At 37.8% G+C, this 22,456-nt stretch overlaps 2 protein-coding genes across 2 annotated transcripts in view; both read right to left on the bottom strand.

Annotated features, from left to right (window-relative positions):
- LOC140231180 (lamin-B2-like) overlaps positions 1–16,561 on the bottom strand; it is a 40,208-nt gene extending 23,647 nt beyond the window's left edge. The window contains exon 1 of the mRNA XM_072311328.1: positions 16,166–16,561. Within this exon, the coding sequence (XP_072167429.1) occupies positions 16,166–16,557 (392 nt within the window). The 5' untranslated portion in view covers positions 16,558–16,561. The remainder of the gene's footprint in view (positions 1–16,165) is intronic.
- Positions 1–22,456, bottom strand: part of LOC140231283 (dolichyl-diphosphooligosaccharide--protein glycosyltransferase subunit KCP2-like) — a 175,773-nt gene that overhangs the window by 49,687 nt on the left and 103,630 nt on the right. The gene's annotated exons all lie outside the window — the stretch shown is intronic.

Consider the following 22,456-nt stretch of genomic DNA (forward strand, 5'->3'; position numbering starts at 1 on the left):
GTGTCGCACACAAAAGAAATCGTGTTCGGAAGCGTCGGTGCAACACCTAAGTAGCGATAAACAACCATCTGGGAGGTGGAACCAGAGTTTGTACTGTCCTTCCAGTCAACCAAAGCAGGGGAAAAAACAGCATGGTGTTTGCTCAGAACTGTCAAAGTTATGAATGAAGGTAGATGGTGTCATACATCACATTGGGCAGAAGAGAGAAAAAGAAAGGTGGCTTACTGTGCAGAGCATGACACACGAAGTACTACTATCTCATAGTCCTTATTGTAAATTTTCAAATGTTCAAAGACACAACCACACCACCTATTTGTTTTACAAAAAAATGCAATAATCTCAATACAGAGAGAGAGAGAGAGAGAGAGAGGAAAAAAAGTAGGGCCTACATTAAAATGAGCCCATCTGCACTTTTGTAAACATTAAGCACCACCTGCTCTTCATACTATATTCTGCCAAGATGACTATACCTAGCACGGTCTGTACACACAAGCAAGATTAGGTGTGTTCACTTTGAAATCAGTGGTTTTCAAAATCGATTTTTGCAACGCCATGTGAAAAACTACAATCTTCTGTGTGAATACACACACAGAAAAATCACTAACTAGTGCATTCTACATCATGGCGTAAAGCTCAACCACAAAGTCATAATTCCAAACAAACTGATATAAAATTTAAACAAAATTTTGCAGACACCACATTTTGTTTCAAACTGGATATCATAGTTTGTCCTTTCATCATCTGACTGTTCAATTTGCTGCCACAATTCTGCAACTGAAACAATCAGTCAAAGTATATGAATGACAAAGGCTCTACTGAAGGACTGTAACATACATACAGTCAAACTCGGATACCTCGAATTCGTCGGGACTGAAGAAAATGGTTCGACGTACGCGAATTTCGAGGTACGCGTACGTCGAATTTTCTTCGACTTATCCGATGTTTATCGATGTTCGACGTTTATCGATGTTCGACGTTTATCGATGTTCAACATGTCTGTTATAGTGCCTACTGATTGTTTGCATGCTTGTCGATTTGAATTGAATCAACTTTTATATGAATGAATTGAGTGAAAATCGGAAATGAAATCAAAATTTCAGAAATAAAGATTTTGGTGGCCCGATCGCGCCACCAAAAAAAAAAAAATCAAAAAAAAAATCGGATGTTTGCCTTTACTTTTGAAAATGAACAGCGGTAACAATCGGCTACGTAAGATGCTAAAATAAATGTCAGGGGTTTGTGTTTAATTGTGGAAATGAATGACGGTAATATTCGACTCGGTATGATACTAAAATGAATGTCGGATGTTTGCTCATACTTTTGGAAATGAATAACGATAAGACTCAGCTCCGTATGGTGCTAAAACTAATGTTAGATATTTGATTTTGCGTTCGGAAATGAATAAGGATAACATTCGGCTCCGGAAGACGCTGAAATAAATGTCGAATTTTTGCTATGACGTTCGGAAATGAAAAACAATAACATTCAACTCCGTACGATGGTTAAATAAATGTCGGATGTTTCCTTATACTTTCGGAAGTAAATAGCAATAGCATTCGGCTCCGGAAGATGCTAAAATAGATGTCAGATGATCGTTTTTATGTTCGGAAGAAAATAGCGGTAATATTCTGCTCCATCATGTCCATATGATGCTAGAATAACTGTCTGATGTTTGCTTTTAAATTTCGAAATGAATAACAGTAACATTCAGCTGCGTTTAATGGTAAAATTAATGTTTGATGTTTGCTTTGACGTTCGGAAAAGAGTAACAATAATATTCAACTCCTGACAATGATGAAATAAATGCTGGATGTTTGCTTTTACGTTCGAAAGTAAATTGCAATAACATTTAGCTCCGGAAGATGCTAAAATAAATGTCGAATGTTTGCTTTGATGTTCTGAAGTGAATAACAATAATATTCAACTCCGTATCGTACGCTGATAACTTATGCCGGATGTGTGCTTTTACGTTCGAAAGTAAATGTCAATAGCATTCAGTTCCGGAAGATGCTAAAAATACATGTCGAATGATTGCTTTTACGTTTGGCATGTTTGGAAGTGAACAGCAGTAACATTCTGCCCCATACGATGATAAAAAAATATTGGATATTTGCTACGGTACATTTCGAAATTATAAATATCAGTAACATTCAGCTATACGTTTCATGGTCCAAAATGTCTGATGTCTGCCTTGACGTTCAAAGATGAAAAACAGTAACATTCGGCTCCGTGCGATGATAAAATAATTGTCAGATGATTCATTTCACTTTCGGAAGTGGACAGCAGTAACATTCGGCTCCGTTCGATAATGAAATAAATGTCGGATGTTTGAAATGAATAACGGTAATATTCTGCTCCGTACGATGCAAAAAATTAATAACAGATTGTTGCTTTAACATTTGGAAATGATTAATGGTATTAATCCGCTCAGTTAGATGCTAAAACAAATAGCGGATGTTTGCTTTCACGTTTGGAAATGGATTAGGATAGTATTCAGCTCCGTAAGATTCTAAAATGAATGTCGGTTGTTTGCTCTTACATTTAAAAATGAATAACGGTAACTTTCGGCTTTTTACAATGCTAAAACAAATGTCGGATGCTAACAAATGTCAGCAAATGCTCCCATTTTCTCATTTCAAACGTAAGTTTTGACCTCCTCAATATAATGGGCATCAACTTTTTAAATAATCTCTACGCCTATTTGTCAAATCTTTAAACACAGAGTAAGATGATTGAATTTTCTATTCATTTGTTTTAGACATGGGCATCTGTATCACTTCAATAATGCTTAATATTAATTTGTCTATGTTTAGTAGGACCGATTTAGTTTTTCTTATGTTTTTCCTGATTTTTTTTTTTGTCACCAGATTTTACCTTCGACCACCAGAAAATAAAAATCAATGATATTGGTGGCCCGATAAAACTTAGTGCGGAGCCCTGTGTATTCTATTCTTCATTGTGATCGGCCTATACTTCCAGATTTTCATAATCGCATTGCTGGAAAAAAAAAAGTTTCAGTGCTTGCGTTCTCGGGGAAGTAAACTTCGTGAAAGGCAAAAAAAAAAATAGTTTAAAAATAGGCACTACGAGGGAGATTGATGTTTTCACAGTGGAGCGTGATTAATGGCAAAGATATAACTGTCAACGTAAGCAGGTGCGCCTCGACGGCTGAGAAATCTACGCGCACGGTATGACTGTCTCCGTCAAAAATCAAAACACAGTGGTTAAAGAAAAGCAAATGATGGGGCAGCGCGTAGTGCTATCGTAAAGCACTCCATTGGCACGGGTGCTATGTGCATACCATGTACGTGTGTTCGGTAGGTGTTGGGGATTTTCCTTGTCAGCTGTGTATCGGGTATTTCTTCTTGGGCGCGCGATTGTTCTGGTCTCAGAATATTTACAATCGAGTGTGAAAACATTTGCATGTCTTCGCTGTTCACGCGCGCTTAATCGGAGATGCTGACTGATGTTTGCAATTTCGATTCGAGCAACATGCTGGGAAAAACAATAAGTTAATTAAGATCGGGACATTAGATTTCCCTTCGAGGTAACCGAACTTCGAGTTATTTTTTTCGAGCTACGCGAATTTTAATACACGGAAACTCCATCGGAACAATCGGGACTTTCATTTTGCCCCCGAGGTAAGTGATATTCGGCTTATCCGAGTTCGAGGTATCCGAGTTTGACTGTACATGTAGCTTTCTTTTTTCTACCTCATGGAATGCTTGAACAAAAAAGGTTAAAGTTATAATAAATGGATACAGAATCAAATCACAATATAAGGCTTTTCGAGAGTTACGCTGTAATTGGCTGAACAAATTCCTAGCTAATTTTAATTGTCATGAGCTTACAGCTCACTGTGAGACCACCTCCCCCCCCCCCCCCCCCCCAGGCAAATGAGAGCGAAAAAATACTAAATTTGAATTAACTCTGGCATGACTCTATATCCATGCAACTGGCTTGTGTGTGCCCATCACATCTGACAAAGTGTCCACAGTTTCCAACCTTTGCCACCATTTAATAGGGCCCTATATCAGTCGTTACTACGGAACAGCTACAGTGTACTAAAGCAAATACAGTTGTACACTACTACAGTGTAGCTGTGAGCAGTGAATTGTTGCTATGGTGATTATAAACACAATTCCTGCAAGCCTTTGGATGAAACAATGTCATGGCCAACTTTACATGTAGTGTACATATAGGTAACCTAAAAACAACAACAGTTGAGTATCAAAAGGTGCATTATAGCACAACACTCACTCTGACTTCCCCACTACAACCTTGTGCTACTAATCAGTAGTAATCTGGGACAGCATGCATTTTATAATGAAGTAGCCTGTACAGAAATTTGCAGACCTGAACGGCAGTCAGCCTCACAATAAATACAATGTATGTGTACAGCTGTACACCATACAGATATATCTATTAAAGGCAGTTACAGTGTCTCAGGTTTTTAGAAAGCCTACATTTTAAGCAAAACTGGCCTACTGTTACTGTTTTAGTTCCTGAACCAAAGCTACTTTTTATAGCAGTCCAAGAGAATCAATTGTTAGCTGATTGCATCAAATATCATCGATCATTATTGCACTCGTCTGCAATCCATTGATAATCCTGCAAATTGAGTGCCCCAGAGCTCATCACAGGGGCATGCCGGCTAACTATGCATAATTAATTAGGAAGGAGCTGTCTAAGTCGATGTCATGGCAACAGCATCAACATCATACACTGTGTCTTCATCACTGCACTAGTCTGTCATTAACAGGGAGGGAAGTGATCTTGCCTCCCTGTCATGAATGAAAGCTGATAGTAAGGTTGGCATTGTAAAACCCTAGGGCATAGGTCATGTGGAAGTGACCCACCTAAAATATCTAGTTCATTAGAATGGTCCTTTGTGTAGTCTACTTATGCAGACTCTGTTGCACACAGCATGTCTACTGCCATATGTGTTTACCATCTTTCCAAAGTTTGAAACATGTTTCAGTACCCACCATCAAAACATGTTTGCAAAGGCCTTTGGGATTGTGTTTCTTGAGCTGTTGCATTTATCATCTCTGTGGTGAGTCGAGAGGGAGGCCTCGTACTGCCCATACCTCCTTCAGAGTTGTTTGGAAACCCTATTTCTATGGCAGAAGTCAGTTGATAAAAGCACCTTAAAATGATACAGCATACATGTGCAGTGGGTTGATTGGGAAAAGGACGGAAAAAAAAAGAAAAAAATACATTACCAATATTTACATGTAGGCCTACTATGATTTAATGAAGCATTTTACTGCATCTTCTACATCATGTTGATAATGAATCCTTGCCATTAATTTGCATCTAGAACTTTGTGAGTATTGTTTGCAATGCTACTTAAGGTCATACCGAGAATTATTAAAGGAGACCTTGATAAAAACTGCTGATGAAAACAGTGTGTTTTGTGTTTTTGTTTTTGTTTTTGATCCCACATTCATTGTTAACGATACTACAGCATGGCTCGACATCAGTGGTGGCCTAGTGGTCCGGGGCCACTAAAAAGTTCTGTCGGGCCACCAAATATCCAAATAGGTATCAATTACAAATGTTCTGCAAATGATGACGGAATTACAGGATAAACTTACAAATGATTAAAATAGGCATTGGATGATACTGTACAAGAATATATACACCTGCAGCATGTCAGAATTATTCTGTGTTGTTGTAGATTTCTGTATAAAACAGCAAGAGAATAATGACGTAGACACGTATCAATTCCTAATCACATTCCACAGACTTCCACAAGTTTGAGTACTGCTTTTCACCCAGTTGGAAAACCAACAAAAGAAATCTGATGGATAACGCTGAACACAGAAGCATGCTATGAGTATACTTCCACAATGGAAGAAGGAACTCTTTCAGGAAGTGCAGTATGCTGAAGTTTTAGAGGACAGGAAAGCTTTCCTGTCAGAAAAAAAAAAATCAATTCCTTGATATCTTATTCACAGACATGATTCTATATCACAGGATGTGTATGTGCAAATGCCAATCAACAGTAGGTCAAATAAATGTGTACATCTACATACTGTATGTGGTGCATGTGATGATAAGATCACGTTTCCAGCCCGGATTTACACAGATGCTTTATTAAGGACACAGATGCTCTTGTGCTGATCAATGCCACAATAACTACTGGAAGTCACATCCCCACGCAAGGTTTCTACACTGTATATTTGTCACAATGCACTGCCAAGGCGAATCAACACTAGTCTTGTGAACAGTTTTAAAATGATAATAGAATACTGGGGTCTGAATAAAAGACCATACCCCTACTACTGGGCACCACATTCCAGAGGTTAGTCCATTCAGCAGGCACTGGGAAGGCTGGCCTCATATCACACATAACTGTGAACTTCGGCATGCTGGGGGAAATTCAACTAGAAATTATAAAAAAGGAATATAATTCACCAGTTATGGTGTAAAATTACTGAATACCTTTCATCAGTTCACTCCAGTTTATAGAGAACACTGTGCTATCAACTATCCTTTGTTATCAACCTTCAAGCAGTGAACAGATCTATACATATAAATCTACAAAATTTTTGGTTTCTATTATTCCAGCAGGCAGAGATGGACAGACTTTTACACTTGTTTCTTATAAACATGTTTGCACTGCATTGGGAAAAACAAATTGTAATAACAAAAGGAGAAAGAAACATACAAACGTGAAAATGTTTTAGATGATAAAAAACATTAATTCACATTGCTGCAATCACTGGTCATGCCCTACATCTACACAACTTGTAGCTAGGTCTAACTGTTTTTGTATGATAGCAGTAACACTAGTACAAATCAACTTTGAAATATTTGCATGGTGTAGAGTATTGTACTGGCATTTCAATGCATTGTGTCATACGGACAAAAAAAATACATTTTGCTTGCATTTTACTCACACGAATCTTGGCTCCTCACAAAATTTGTGAAAATTTCATGCACACAAACGTTTCTGTTTGTAAAAAGCATACTATAAGCGTCAGACATAAAGACCTTGGCTTGCCAGACTAATTTGCCTAGCGGAGATCGTTCCTACTAAATGTGTTTACACCTTCCAGAGCCTACAAACATTGCCAATGTCTTTGCCTGCTGACATCAGCTGACGTAGGAAATAACCTCATTTGACATTAATTTTCTGCTACCCTGTCTTTCGTTTTTTATTTTGTTTTGTTTTTTACTCGATTTTTTTTTGATGAGTTGTGATACACATGATAACATTGATGATCACAACAATTTGCTAAATCTACATAGAGAACACAGAATCCTGAAAAAGGATTCTTAGTACCAAACACAAACAAACAAGCAAACAATTGAAATCTCTATCAAAAGGGTCATCTGCACTCTTCCATCATAGATAAACAGTACATACACTATACAGTCCTACCGCTGTGTTCAGAAGTTCACTGTCAATGTCCCTCCTCTCTTCCACTTGTGGCTGGTGCAGTAACACTGTAAAGTGTAACTATACACCTTTTTCTCGAGGAAACAGAGACAATTTGCCCACAAATGTCTGCTGGTAGACTGTGAAGATGCCAGCAATTCGACGTTTACGCTTACGGTGCTCCCTGCCTGCATTTATACACCTCCCAGCAAATTTCCACAACCAGGCTAGAACAGGTGGAGACGCAAAGATATGTGTAGTTGCCGAGTTCACTGTCACTTCTGCATTCGACATACAACTGAATGCCATAAACATTATTCAACCATATATTTCAGTGCCGCCAGCATTCACACAGCAATAATTATAAGGCCTAGTAAGAGGGATTCCAATGGGGCCTCAGTTGGTACTTTGTGTGTCACATGCATTTCAATGTAAGGTGCTTGTACACATAAGCACTTGCCTGATTGCCCGGGGCAAGTAAAAATCAAAGTTGCACAAGTGTTTTGGAGCAATGAGAACAAACAAAAAAAAAATGTTTGTTTTCCCACTCCCCCCCCCCCCAACACAAACCCACAAAGTCAACCACACAGACACCAAAAGAGAATGACTGTTTAGTGATGCAATCCAATGCACTTTGATTTCACTTCAGCAACTTTCCAATACTTGTACATGAAGAAGCTCCAATGCAATGCAACACCAACACTTGATCAAACCAAGTTTGTTACTCCACTGAGTGTATAAAGCGTGAAAATAAATTTGTACTGTTCATTTAAATGATTAGTGTTTTATTAAGCCTTTATTTTAAACTTAGAAGTGATTTTGTTTATCATTTTCTTATTTCTTGACTTTCTTTTTGTGGAGGTAAATTCATGTTTGGGCAAGTGTTCTGCAACAATTTGAAAATCTGCTTGACCAACTTCTTCTTCTTCCAGGTATAGTACTGACCTTTGGGAAGAGTATTTTCGAACTTTCGAACTGGGCAAATGGTAGAAAAAAAAAAAGTTATGTAGCGCCATGCAATGTGCAATAATAATTAATAGCTCAAGGATTTTTAAAAAAAAATCTATTTTACTATCCAGGAATAAAGACATAAAATATTAAGTTTTTGGAAAGAACTGTGGCAGAATCAGGGAGATTTGACAGGTCTTCTATATTTGACTGCTCTGTAAGCAAAGAGTAAAACTGTACTGTACACTGTATGTCCAAGGAGTTGGATTACATCTCATCTCGTATTAATCAACTGCACTTGCAGTCAATGCTGTATAGATCGATACTTGATACCAGTTTTGAAAAGATACATTGTAGGCATAGAAACTACAATGTACATCATCATTCTATTTCCAGTGGAGCTATGTATTGCACATAGTATATAAAAATGTATGTTAAATTTTTGACGGAAGCATCATGTACAATCTGTACATTTTTTCTCATACAATGTATGAAATGCAGCATGAGTACTGTGTCTTTCGAGGTCAACAGTTACAATGGCTGAAGTACAATATGTACATTGTACACGGCTAGCCCCTGACAAGCCATCCAGTGTTTCAAGAAGAAGTCCAGGGCGCCATTTCATAAAAAGTATACGATGGCAACTCTTTTTGCTGGAATGGCAATTGTCACGGTAACGATGAGAATCCAGCTTCCTGATTGGCTGTTGCTATTGGAAGTTGTCATTCCAGCAAGAGTTGCTATCCTGTAACATCTTTTCTGAAATGGGGCCCTGGTGGTTCGATCTGATGTTTAAACATACCCCCTACTCCCCACACAAAGTTAAAATATAAAGTGATATCACAAGCAAACAAAGCTGAAAAACGAAGGGGCACTGCATTGACTACTTGGTAACTGCTGACGCCGTCATGTGAATGCAAATTTGTATTTTTTTCTCTCTTTCTCTCTGTATTTTTTTTTTCTCTCTCTAAATTGTGACCTTCTGCTTCTGTAATGCAAAACTGGGGACGCTTCAGCCAAGCATACAATCTTTTGTGAGTGAAGCAGGCGTGACACCATCCATAGAATCCTCAAAAAGACTTTTACCATGCAGGGTGTGGGTTGACACAGTAGAGTAAGCACAATAAGGAAAGGGGAGGAAAAAAGGTTACCACCACAGATGCACTATCAATCTAGTTGTTGTACAGCCGACTAGCCTACTTTTTTTTTTTTTTCGTATTTTATAGTATTGTGTGTCAACCTTTGGAGACTTATTTGTAATACTTGAATAGACAGACGCTAGATGCACCCTTCAATATATAAGAATTGTGCCACTAGCTTAGCTTGGAAGAGGCACATGCAAAGAATGGCCAAAACATTATAAGGATTCCAGTTTACCCTGGACAAATGATACCCTGGAATGTCCGCAAAACAAAGATTATCTCTGTACTGGGGCCGACTGTGCAGTGTTCACTTGTAAAAGTTCTACGTTGCCCAGCATTAAATGACAATTCAGATGGGTTTGTTTGTTTCTTTCTTTCTTTCCATTTCTCTTTCCTTACCATCATTAAACTAATCATAAAAATGATGGGTATCAGGTTTCAGGTTTTCTTCTTTCAAAAGTATTTTTACACTGTACGTACAAATGTATGTATCATTTTGGTAGTATGATTCCAAATTCTTTGTCCACTTTGGGCTCCTTGCCAGGTTATTAGATAATGATCCACAATGTCTTTCTCTAAGTTAATAAAATAACAGAAACAACAACAACCTGATTGCAAAGAAGGCCTGCCTACCTATTGAAACTTTTAACATACAATTAATTGTAACACACTCAGGCCTTGCCCAGCAAACTCAGAAACTGACTGCCACTCCTTTTCCACTACCAGAAAACTCTCTTGAACACACAATATAGCTAGCTATTATAAAGTCAATCAACTATTTTTCTGCATGGAGGAACTTTTCTTTTGAAAATCAACCTGATATCGTCTTGCGTCTCCTTCATCTTTTGGAATCATTGATGCCTTCATTGTACAGAGTTTTACCTTCAAACATGATATGATACATGTTCATTTACATGTATCTTTCCCTTTCAATACTTCTTTACAATTGTTGTAAGTCGGACAAGAATCTGATATCACCAGATACTGGTTTATCTACAGCTATACAAACGAGCATTTAAATTGATGATCTAGGATAAGATTGTGAGGTCTTCTTTCTGTTTTATTACACCTGTACATGATACCCTTTCCTCTGTTTTTTCCCCCATGTACAATGCACTGGTTAAATGTACTCCTTTGAGAAATTCCTTACAATACTCTGTATCAGAAAGATAAGAACCACAATCCTATCTGCTCTAACGCTTCTAACAGTTGGACAAAGTTGAATATGAAGAGGGGGGAAAGGGAGAAGCAGAGAAGAGGGCCTGAGGGTCAACATCACGCCAACCTGTGTCCCGACCTTTGACCTACAAGGTATGCCGAGGGTCTGGCATCCCACGCAAGGATAAGCTATCAGAATCGAAAGACGCTGAATTTATTGGATATTTCAGAAGAAAATAAGGAATGGCAGCATTCATGTGAGACTTGCAGCATTATACATGTTGAAAGCATTCACGTTTCTATGGCATCGTTGAAAACATGTTTATCTGTGGGTGCAAGTATCAGGTTATCTGAATATCTTTCTTTTTGATTGTACAGTATATTCTGTGTCATCATACAAGCAATCTTCATTATCATTTTTTTTTTTTTCTAAATTGAATCATCCCCCCCCCCACCCCGTTCAGTCTGACACAAAAGTTATAATCGCATTATTATATACTCGCAAAGCTTTGCAAATTATTGACCTGAACTCCTTTTCACTGACTGCGGAACAACTCATAAGAGTGCAATTGCTACTCCACATTGAAACTGACATGGATGAACTGAGTAAAGCCAAACAAACAACTGGTATCAGTACCTAAAAAATCAGACCTGTTGAACAATAAAAGAAGAATAATGGGAACTTCTGGGATTTCAAATTGTTCTAGAAAAGCATTAAAGTGCAAATACAATTCCACTGCTAGTGGTTTATCTCTATACTTGACTCATTAACAATATTGTTTTCCTAAGCTTCATTGCCAGTAGAGCCTTTACTGGCCAAACTGTAGCTCTACAAATCTTCTACCCAAGTCTGAAACTGGGACAGAGTCAAAATGGATCTAAGTCCATAGCAAAGCTTCTCTGGTGAGAGGATACAGGATGTTGAACAATGCTGCTTCCTTGTTCCCCCATGCTTCTTAGGAAACTGGAGGATAAATGCACATGTGTAGTCTTGAAGAACAGACTCTGTATTTGAGTCCTTGCACTGATAAAACAGTACATCAGTCCTTGTATTTAAAAGCATAGAGCATGTGACACTGACAGAGTTATCATTAATCAAACCTCCCCAAAACCAGTTGAATCAAATTACTAACTGGAGTAATTTGTCTTGAATGATAGTGGTTATCAAAATGAACAAGATGCACACACAAAATGTGGGCAAATTAGACAAATTTCAAGAACAGTATCATATTCATATCAGTTTCTGTTTCTTATGTCTACTTAGAAATCACAAGTTCAAGAAAAGGACTTCATAGTCATGTGGCAAACCTGTGGCAATTTTATCAGTTTTGTAAATGACAATGCAAATTTTGCTTCACTCATTTTTCTCCCCAGTCATGGCTTTGACTCTGAGTCGTTGTACTGTATTTACTTGTTACTAGAAAACCACTCACAAAACAAAGATTCATCAACACTTTGTCTTTGAGATATATACACTGTAGTACTTTAGGCATTGCATGCCAGGTAAATGTGAAAGTTTACGTGTCCAGTATTTCATCTGGCATTCTCTAATTTCAGAGCCCTGCACAACCAGCCGGCTGGCTGACAAGCACCACCATACTACCGGATGGTGTAAATGCACTTCACAAAAAGTGAGTCTGTGCATAAAAAACTAAGCACCGTTAACAGCTTGAAACGTGAAGGAAGTGGTCATAATGAGGATGAGTGAAGAAACACAACATTTCAAAAAAGGCGTACAGACGCTCTTAGCCCACTTCCTGTGGCCAAATTTTGAATGACCTAATATTGAGCAACCTGCAGAACACGTGTACCATGCAGCATACATGCCTACGTCATAACATGTGTAGGCATTACTCATTCTAGAGTAGCTTTCAAATCCTCTTTCAGTTTAAACATACAAATGTACTGTACCACTCATAAATGTGTACAGCAGTATTGAGTTTTGACTATTTCCCATTTCTCACTAAAAGGAGAACTTATCAATGCGGTAAACACCCAATAGTCAACTACAAAATGATCTTCATGAGGTCATTCACACACACTACATTACCTGACACAACAACAACAAAATAACAAACAAAATGAATTTGTAGCTTTTTGGCCAAAAACAATTGGCCAATGCTGAAAAACATTCAGAGCCAACAGCAAAATTGTAAGTCCACTTTTTGTTCTGTCTTAACTTTATCTGTATTTACATGACTGAACCACAGATTATTAAAATACAAATGAAATTATGTACATTTTCATGTTCAAGCTTTATAATGTGACAATGATATGTGGTTGTACAACTGACATTATGATGCACTCTTTTGATCCTGCACAGCTACAGTACCACACTACGTACAATAATGCATACAGTCAATGCAAAGACAACTATGTTATTTCATTAACTTTATGTTTAGCAGCAATTCCTGATGTGCACTTCTGAACCAATCTCAGCAGTTCGTGTGATGAATGTTTTCTGCATTCTTTAGGAGACTCCTGCAGTTGTACGCTATGCCTGTATTACACTACAGTGTACACTTGACTGGCTCCTTTGCCACGTACGGGATCAACGTTGTGTGACCTCTCCCCTTTCCTGGGGCAACACAAAGGCAGGTAGCTATTGATTATTCTTCCTTTTCTTCTGGGAAGTACAGCTGTCTTCAGTAAATTAAGAAGACACTAAAAACATACAAAGGCCCCTGAATTTCTAATTAAGTAGCCATGGCTCACGCCGAGTCAAAGGAACCTGAGTGGAGTTTGCACATTGATCATTGCAGACGCGATACGCAACAGTGAAACAAAAAGAAAAATAAGTTAGAAGGAGAGGGGAAGGAGAAAAGGAGCATAAATTGAAAGTAAAAGAATCAGAAGTGGAAGAGGAGTCAAAAAAAAAATAAATAAAAGGAGAAAAAAAAAAAAGAGAAGAGAGAGACACTATGACATGGATAGGCATCCTCTGTCTCCAGATTCTGTAATTTTGCACACTGTTCCCGCAAAAGTGCAAACATGATTTCAATGTACAGCAGAGACACAATCCATCATCACTACACTGAACCAGACATGTACAGATTCGTCCTATTCCTAGGCAGACAGAGACAGAGTGTGTGAATGGGCTGTGATCGTTGGCATGAAGCCAAGTGAGTGAGTGGCTTTGTAATTTGAGCATTCTTGCTCCTCTAAATTAACCCTTTACCTGCTGTACCAAGACTCTTCCTCCATGTCTGCCTACATGAATACAATGATTGTGTTGAAGTGTTATTCTGATATTCAGCCATTACAGAGTAGATATATATCAAATAAGCTTGGTTGTTGTGTATACACTAACAGTGTATATTCTTGCTCAAAATATTTGTATGCTGCAACAGTAGGAAACAGGGTGAAACAAATAAAGTATATTGCTGATTCAATCTCACTGTTACAAGTGAGTAAATGACAAAGTAGTCAACCCAATTTTTCCATCTTTGTGAAGAGTTGGTTTCCTGTCTGCATAACAGTCTACCATGTCAGTATCATACTGTTTTCTCTACAAAATGAATTATCAATCAGTAAATGTAGAGAAGGAATATTATAACACCTGCACTTAACATTACACAGCTAAACTTTATACCAATTGTAAAAGTTCTCAGTATTTAAAGATAAGAAATACTATTTCAACAAGAAACTGCTTGTCAAATATGTTTTCTCTTTCTTTTCTTTCAGAATAATGAATGATACAAATTCCTAAATGCTGTAAACTGGAAAAAAATTGATCAGATATTTAATAGACAGACCATAGGGTACTGATTACTTCAGATTTCTGCTGAAGGAAGCATTATTTTGAACATTGATTCCTACAGGTATAAAGTTAAATTCAGAAACAAGTAGACTGTAGATACAGTGTATCCATCACAACTTATTCCTAGAAGAGATTCTACTGTTTATCTTTTTATCTAAAGCCAGTATTAAACATAGATAGTTAGTGCTGCCTTGCCAAAGCTGCATAAAAATTTCTATGACATACATGTAGCATCTAGTTTTTCTAAAACTACAATCATGTAACAACAAAAATAAACATGTATGAGAAGTAAACAGAAAACCTAATAGCATATTATACCTGGTTGGTAGGTGGGAGGGGATGCTCCCTTTCCTAACAATGAAGCTGTAGCACTTTAAAATTGCCTCAAAATGTGACTTTTTTGTGTGTGTACAGAAATCCATTCTGCTGTATTTTTGTGAAGTGTGAGTCTTACTCTTACATACCTGGTAATCTGATGTGTGAGACTTTCGATGCAGTAAAGATTTTGAAAGAGTTATGTGTCTGCTTGTACAAGTATTTCATTTGCACTATAAACTAAAACATCCTAGTAGAGTTTTAGGTGTCTTACATTGATAATGATTTTCTTCTCAGACCTGCTCATCTCCAAAGTTTGTTGAATAACAATGCAAAATTCAAAATATTTCTGAGGAAGGGCCAATGTCTTATCAGTAAATTTTTCATTTGATATTAAAGACAATTTACCATACAAACAGTATACTTCATAGGTGTTGAAGTGGCCTGAAGTAAGGACTGAAAAAAAAAAAAGAAGAGAACACTGTAAATCTTCTTCTCCTTCTTCATGTTATATTGTTAATCTGTTTCCTGCCATGTGATCCTCAATATTCTTGAAGATATCAACCGTTGAAAGTCTGCCATCTGTGTGGTATTAACCACTCAGCCACGACAGCTTGACAGCTCGTGATATTTGACTCACAAGAGTATAACTTGCTTAGACTCATGTCATGTATGATTACCCACTTTATGACTTGTTCACACTAAATTTTTGTAAGTCTATGATAAGATGTGATGAAATTTACGTATTCCATCACAGATCATTATTGCTTTGCCACCAGTCAATTTGACAATCAACTTCAAGTTTAGGCGGCAGAGCCACACACGTCAAGCCTGTCCTCATAATCCACCAGCATCAGCAATCACTAGAGCGAAAGCTACACTGACTGTAGCTACTGCCATTATTAGAGCTTTGTTCATTTTTTGATAAAAAATCACAGAATTGTCCACGGATGCTGAAGAGGAAACCAGAGAAAAATATTAAAATATATAAAGGCTATACCGTCCACCCTAGACCCATAATTCTATTTCTGCATCATGTTCCGTGGTCTTGTTTGTGTAAATTTACCACTATCACTAGTATCAGTAAATTTTAATACACAGTTTACAAGGAGCCAACAAACACTAGGCAGATTTATTGGTCTACGACATCCACACTAGTTCTTTAATTCGCTTTGACTTTTATTGATTAACATCACTCATATGATAATAATGATCAAATGATAATGTTGCACACAGATGCAGATCAGGCACACTACCAAACAAATTTCTTTGTTTTCCTATAGGTTATAGTATCAGGACTGATTGGTCAAAACAGACATGATTTGTGCACTAAGTAGCATGTAAATGAATCATAAATACAGCTGACTGTAGACCTTATCACATCACGCCGAGACTAGTAAATTCTAACACAAACAATATGACATCTTGTTGATTCAGTTCAGCACAACTTACTTTGGACGGAGATCATCCAGTTCAGTCTTGTACTTTCCACATTCAATTTGCAACTTTGCCTTTTCCCCCGCTGTCTCGTCTAGAAGCCGACGTGCATCGGCTAATTCCTTTTCGTACATTTCCTTGATGTTAGTGAGCTCTCGGGTTTGGGTCTCCTCGAAGGAGGTAATCTGAACTTGTAGGCGGCCATTGTCGAGCTCCAGCTGACGAACCCTGTCGATGTAGCTAGCAAGGCGGTCGTTCAGATGGATAAGTTCCTCCTTTTCTTCACTTCTGCTTATCTTCGTTGGACTAAGAATAGTGGTGGAAGTTCCAGCCCTCGGAGTAGAAGTCGAGAATTCGGTCCTTGTTGACCGTTTTTCATACCTTTGGCTCTTGGTTTGGGACGCCATTGTCGGTTTGACTTTCAATTTCACGAAAATGCACACACCGGACTATTACACCCTTCGAGACTGCCCACAGCACAGGCTCAATGCATCGGTCGCGGTCGGTTGGTGGATGCTCGAAAGACACGCGCAAAGCCCGGAAGTACAATCAAAGCCTCCAACTCAACCTTCCTGAAAATCACGTGATTCAAAAGTTAACCAATCATGAGCGTAGAAATTGCATAGTAGCGGGAGTTTCGTTTTGGGTGTGACATCGCTGGTTTATACTATCTCAAGTACAAGAATTTCGGTTCAACCCTTTTCAAACTGTCCTCCCCCATAGAACATAAGTGATATTGATATCTTGCTGAGAATTAAGACGATGTGAGCAAACATTCAAGTGAAAGATGAAAATAAGGGGAAAACTGAAAATGATGGGAGAGTTCCAACCGCAGCGGCGGTAACATAATTATTGTCAAACTCAATTGGCATATATATATATATTTGTCCTTGTAGTATGATAATCCTTAGCACATGACTCCTAATTTGTTTTGAGAATGAAAAGCTATTTAATGAAATACAAATATTTTGTTAACAAGGATATAATATCCATGACCCCCTCCAACCCATACATACAAAGTCAAATCCTTTATGAAGATCACACAAATTCCAATTCCAACTTGTACATGTTTCTGCATAATTAATTAACGCTCTTATGATCTTCAACATGAGATGCTGTCGTGTGATCAAGTTATTTATTTCCAAATACCCACAGACCGGCTTTTTGCTTACAATGGTTGATTTTGCTTACATTTTTTTCCTGAATATGTTGTCTACTTTGTATCACTTTCTCTCTTCAAACAGCTCTTCTTCTTTTTTCTACTTTGGTGTTTTATGTTTGTTTTTGCTGCTATGTTTTTCTGTTCTTGAAATTGACTGACTAAATTGTGCACAACATAGCATACACTTAACTTCGGACCACTTACTCATTGTCCATTATGCCTCCTGGCATGTAGGGCAGCAACAATAGTTCTCCACTGGTCTCTCTTGGGCCATATTCTCTGGAGTGATCCCTAAGTCTGGTGGAGGTTAGCCATTTCCTATTAAACAGTCCGTCGCCAGGTGTTCCTGGGCGGCCCCCTCTTCTCCTTCCTTCTAGGGCTCCATTTCATAAAAAGATGTTAGGATGGCAACTCTTGCTGGAATGGCAACTTCCAGTAGCAACAACCAATTAGGAAGCTGGATTGTTGTCATTACTATGACAACTGCCATTCCAGCAAGAGTTGCTATCAGATCAACTTTTTATGAAATGGGTCCCAAGGGGTCGAATGAAGAGCTGTCCTTGTTATGTCATCAGCTTCCTTTCTAAAGACGTGCCCAAAAGCACCTCCATCTCCTTCTCGTCAGAAGTGTATCTTCCATACTTTCCTGATGTCATCTCTCATACAGCTCCTCATTGGATAATGTGTTGGGTTGGAATATATCGTCGCTGGGGTGACAAGACCTCGTATCTCAAAAATGTCAAAATTTGTTTCTTTTAGCTTAATGGTCAAATAATGGGTCAAGTGATGTCTTGGCCAAATCCTAACTGTCTTACTCCAAAAATGAAGCCACCATGACATGTCAAAGAGAAGGCTTTCCCATTCACTATAGTGCTTTGGCCGCCATGTTTTTTCGCTCTCCTGAACATTTGACAATTTTGTGATACGAGGTTTCGTCACCCCAGCGACGATATGAAGTATGCATCTAAAGCTTATAGTATGAAACCCGACAGCTTCTGCAGATCATTTCCAATCCTCAAACATTCAGAGACATACAAGAGAGTACAGAGGAAACAGCTCTGATATACATGTATCTTGAGCTTGATCTTATCTCTGTATTGCTGGGCCCGCCATACATTACGGAGCATGTTGAATGCACTTCTGGCCTTATTGCGTTTATTTTTTTGGTGTCTTTCCCAGCTCCTCCATCGTTCCTATAACTGTGCTGCCCAGGTAAGTAGGGTAAACTCTTCAGAAAAATAAATGGAAGATCTTCTCCATGCATGTGTATCGGAGGTGGATTAGAGATATTGCGAGTCACTACTTCTGTTTTCTTAAGATTGATTTTTACGCCAATTTGCTGGGAATATTCATCGAGACCGGACATCTAACTTTCGCTTGTTTGTTTCGATGTGTATGAGAGGAAAGTGTAATGTCATCAGCATAATCCAGCTCTTCCAGTGATGAGAAGATGGTCAAGCGAAGACCTCTTCTCTGATCTTTGTTTCATCACCCAATCAATGGCAATATTAGCGAGGGAGACAAGGCTGTATAATGTCAGCACAGCACTGTAGCACATTCACCCAAAATAGATTGAATGAATCCAACATAATTAGTAGAACACAGCAATGAAAGTTTAATGAAAATTTGACAATCTGAATATCATTGTCCTGCAGTGATATCACAAACTACAGTAGTCTTCTCATCTAGTGAAGGTGGCACTGAAACTTTAAAGGCATAGTTTACCATTTGCAGATGAAACAAAAACCCAGCATTAGTGCTTTAAACTAGTTCTAAAATGCGAGTTAGGGATAGAAACAACCGCTGTAAAAAACTGAATCCGTATAATCGATGTTAAGTATTGTTAAATACACAAAATGTGAACAATAGTTATAATAAGAATACTTCCAGTTGAACCGTCTACAGTTATGGTTTATTGAGAAAAATACTGATATCTCCGTATATTTTAGGATTTATTGCAAAAATTTTATATGGTAGGTCGTTTTGTGATACAACAGACCTACACATATGCATCAAATGTGATATCTTGAACATCATTTTTTAAAATCACTGCTCCCAAATGTAAACTGGACCTTTAAGAATTCATAACTTTTGAATGGATTGTCCAGTTTTCCTAAAACTTCACTGGTGTGTTCTACTGATATTGCTTAATTCACTAAATCCACACATATATCAATTTTGAATGAACTTGTCCTCTAAACATCCTTTTCTTACTTGGTTTTGTCTATTCCTAGTGCACATTTTCTACAGACAAAATCTATATGAACTAAGCATGATTTGTTTTAAATATGGCAGATATGCTGGATCACTGTTGGTTTTATCTTGAAGCTCAGCATGTAATAAGTATATAAGAGTAACTAAACTAATACGATGCAGGGTCTGCATCTTGTAGACTAAGAAAAAAAATGAAGTGTTTCATTTGCCACTGATTATTAAATATGCCCGATATAAGAATTATCTCAAATTTGTATCAGAACTTTCCTGACACGTTTTATCCTCATTGTAAAATATTGCCGGCACATTTCTGTCATTTTTTCTCTATTTTTGTCATCAAGTCTCTCTCCCTCTCTCTCTCTCTCTCTGCCTCTCCATTACTCTGTCTCTCACTCATCACAATCTTGTTTTCTTTATCACTACATGAAAATAATTTGTCCTTCTGCCCATGTTCAAATGTTTTGATTACTGGACTTTTGACAAAACCAATTTCCATGTCATATGCAATAGGTAAAACAGCAATTGCACAAATAAAGAAATGAAATGAAATGAAAACAGATCACATTTTCCCCGAGAGCATATCACTTTGAGAGCAAGCAGGGAAACAAAATAGTGATAATGACCCCCCCCAAAAAAAAATGCAAATTACAGCTCATTATTGGGCAATCAAGGTAACAAGGATAGGGTACCTGTTAGATGCCACCTTAGATGATATGTTTGTAATTCACATGGTAATGATATTTATATCATTTGACGAACTTTTCTTGCAAGTGCTACCAAAATGCTGCTTGTACTTGTATTTCACAATAAAAGACTTCCACTCTAGAACCATAAGCTGATACATGTATTGAGACCGATTCAAGAGTTTGATTGCTTTATCTTTTACTCCGGACATTATGTTAGGGCATTGGAATGCAAATATCCCTCTCAATGTTCCACCTCCACTCATGAGCTACCTCTGGTGGCACAGTTCTGAGAGGTGGGGGGGGGGGGGGGGGCAGCCCAATATAGGACCACTACACTGTACTGTTCTTGGGTTCTGTTAACATTTACTTTGCATGTTTACTATGGCATTACACTCCTTGGTTTTACAGCATGCACAACTCACTCTAAATTTTGTCCTCTTTTTTTTTTTTTTTATATTCCAAAACTGAACCAACATGCACACATGCATACACACACATGCACCATGTCTCAGGAATGATAACCATTTCAGCCAACAAATAAAAATTCTGAAATACACAGGATTATACTATAAAATGTTTTATTATCTATTGCACAATGTACAAGCAGGATATCTTGCATAACATGTTTGTTACACATGGTTATACAAACAGGGCACATGAACTTAGTTTACAACGGGAATAATTTGAATTTACCAGTAAACCTGGCTGACAGAGACAGTTCTTCATTTCCAATCAACAGGCAGGACTTTCAGACCACTAACCAAAGATTATTTGTTCTTACATGTGTAGTTTTCATGTACCGGTATTTCAGTACTGTACCTCAGTCATTGTACACGGCAGCTTGGTCTCAGATTGGTCGTGGCTTAATCTAGGCTTTGAAACCAACATGAAGGTTCCTTATCAGGAGCACGCTATGAATGTGATAGGCCAAGCTTGGCTAAACCGAGCAACCTTAGATTTGGCTTACCCAAACCCGAGTCAAGACTGATTCTGAGTTTATATCAGTATGGGCTCACCAAGGTCCATATTCAGAAATTGACATTTAAGAATACATTTTTTTTTCTTTTCTTTTCTTTATTTTTGTGCATTTGACATTTAAGAACATTCTTGAATTCATACATACATTTGTATTATGCAAATCAGATTTTTTTTTTTTAATTTTATTCCATTTGTGCTCTCCTAACCAGCTTCATTTTGTAATCCAAGCCACAGATAGGGGCCCACAAAACATAATAATAATAATAATTCACAACATTTATATAGCGCGTTATTACATAAAATGTCTCTGGATCAACTGGATCAACATACACACAATGTTGCTACAGCCTGTCCAATTTGTACCTTGTTAAATTAGTACTGGCTTACAATGATGCTTCCACTGTTATTAACTCTTTATGTGCCATGTTGGACACCCCCTGTGTGCCACACTATTCTGAGACACCAATATAGTCATGCTTTGAGAAAACATTCTGTTTTTGTTTTCAAATCTCTGTAACTTATATAAATTTCTGTTAAGCTTGACATGTAGTGAGTAAAGTTGTAGAGAAAATGCTAAGCTTTGTTTTGACGTAAATGGCAGGACAAATCTATAATCATTATTTTTTTGTTTGTTTCAAATGACAAGTAGCTACATTACTGTAATGGCATGGCTTTTGCACACACAACAGTGACAAAAAAACAACAACAACAAAATCAAAAACTAGAATTTACACTCAAATCTATTAGGGAACACCGCTTGATAGTCAATCACCACATAAAATGCAAGCTATATGTGAGACGAACGGAAGCGCAAGAAAAGCTTTCATTGTGCTGCGGTATTTGTCGATTTATCGATCGGTTTGGGCAGGTTTGTGGATTTGAGCAGAATATGCGAAGTTGGCACGCTGTCGACTGAGTCGGACGTGCAAACGTGGCACATAAAGAGTTAAGCAGTTTAGCCGAGTGCCTGTCAAAAGAGCCTGTCTGTAATCACACTGCACTGCGGACCGGTCTATTATTCTCATCTGGATCAACCAATACGAACACAATACAAGGTTAGACCAAAGGAAATTTGGTGAACTGATGGAGACATGGCTGGGAGGGGGGCTAGCAGTAAATGTGAGGTGGAATAAGTTAATGGTATAATAGGAATTATCATTCATGCTACTGGTCGTAAGGATGAGGAAGCCGAGTTCATTACGTTGAATTTTTTTCTCAATCAAGATACTCTCTTGACTTGATTATCTATTTTTTTCTTGATGAATT

The sequence above is a fragment of the Diadema setosum genome, chromosome 7 (assembly GCF_964275005.1).
Source record: "Diadema setosum chromosome 7, eeDiaSeto1, whole genome shotgun sequence".
Taxonomy (NCBI): Eukaryota; Metazoa; Echinodermata; class Echinoidea; order Diadematoida; family Diadematidae; genus Diadema; species Diadema setosum.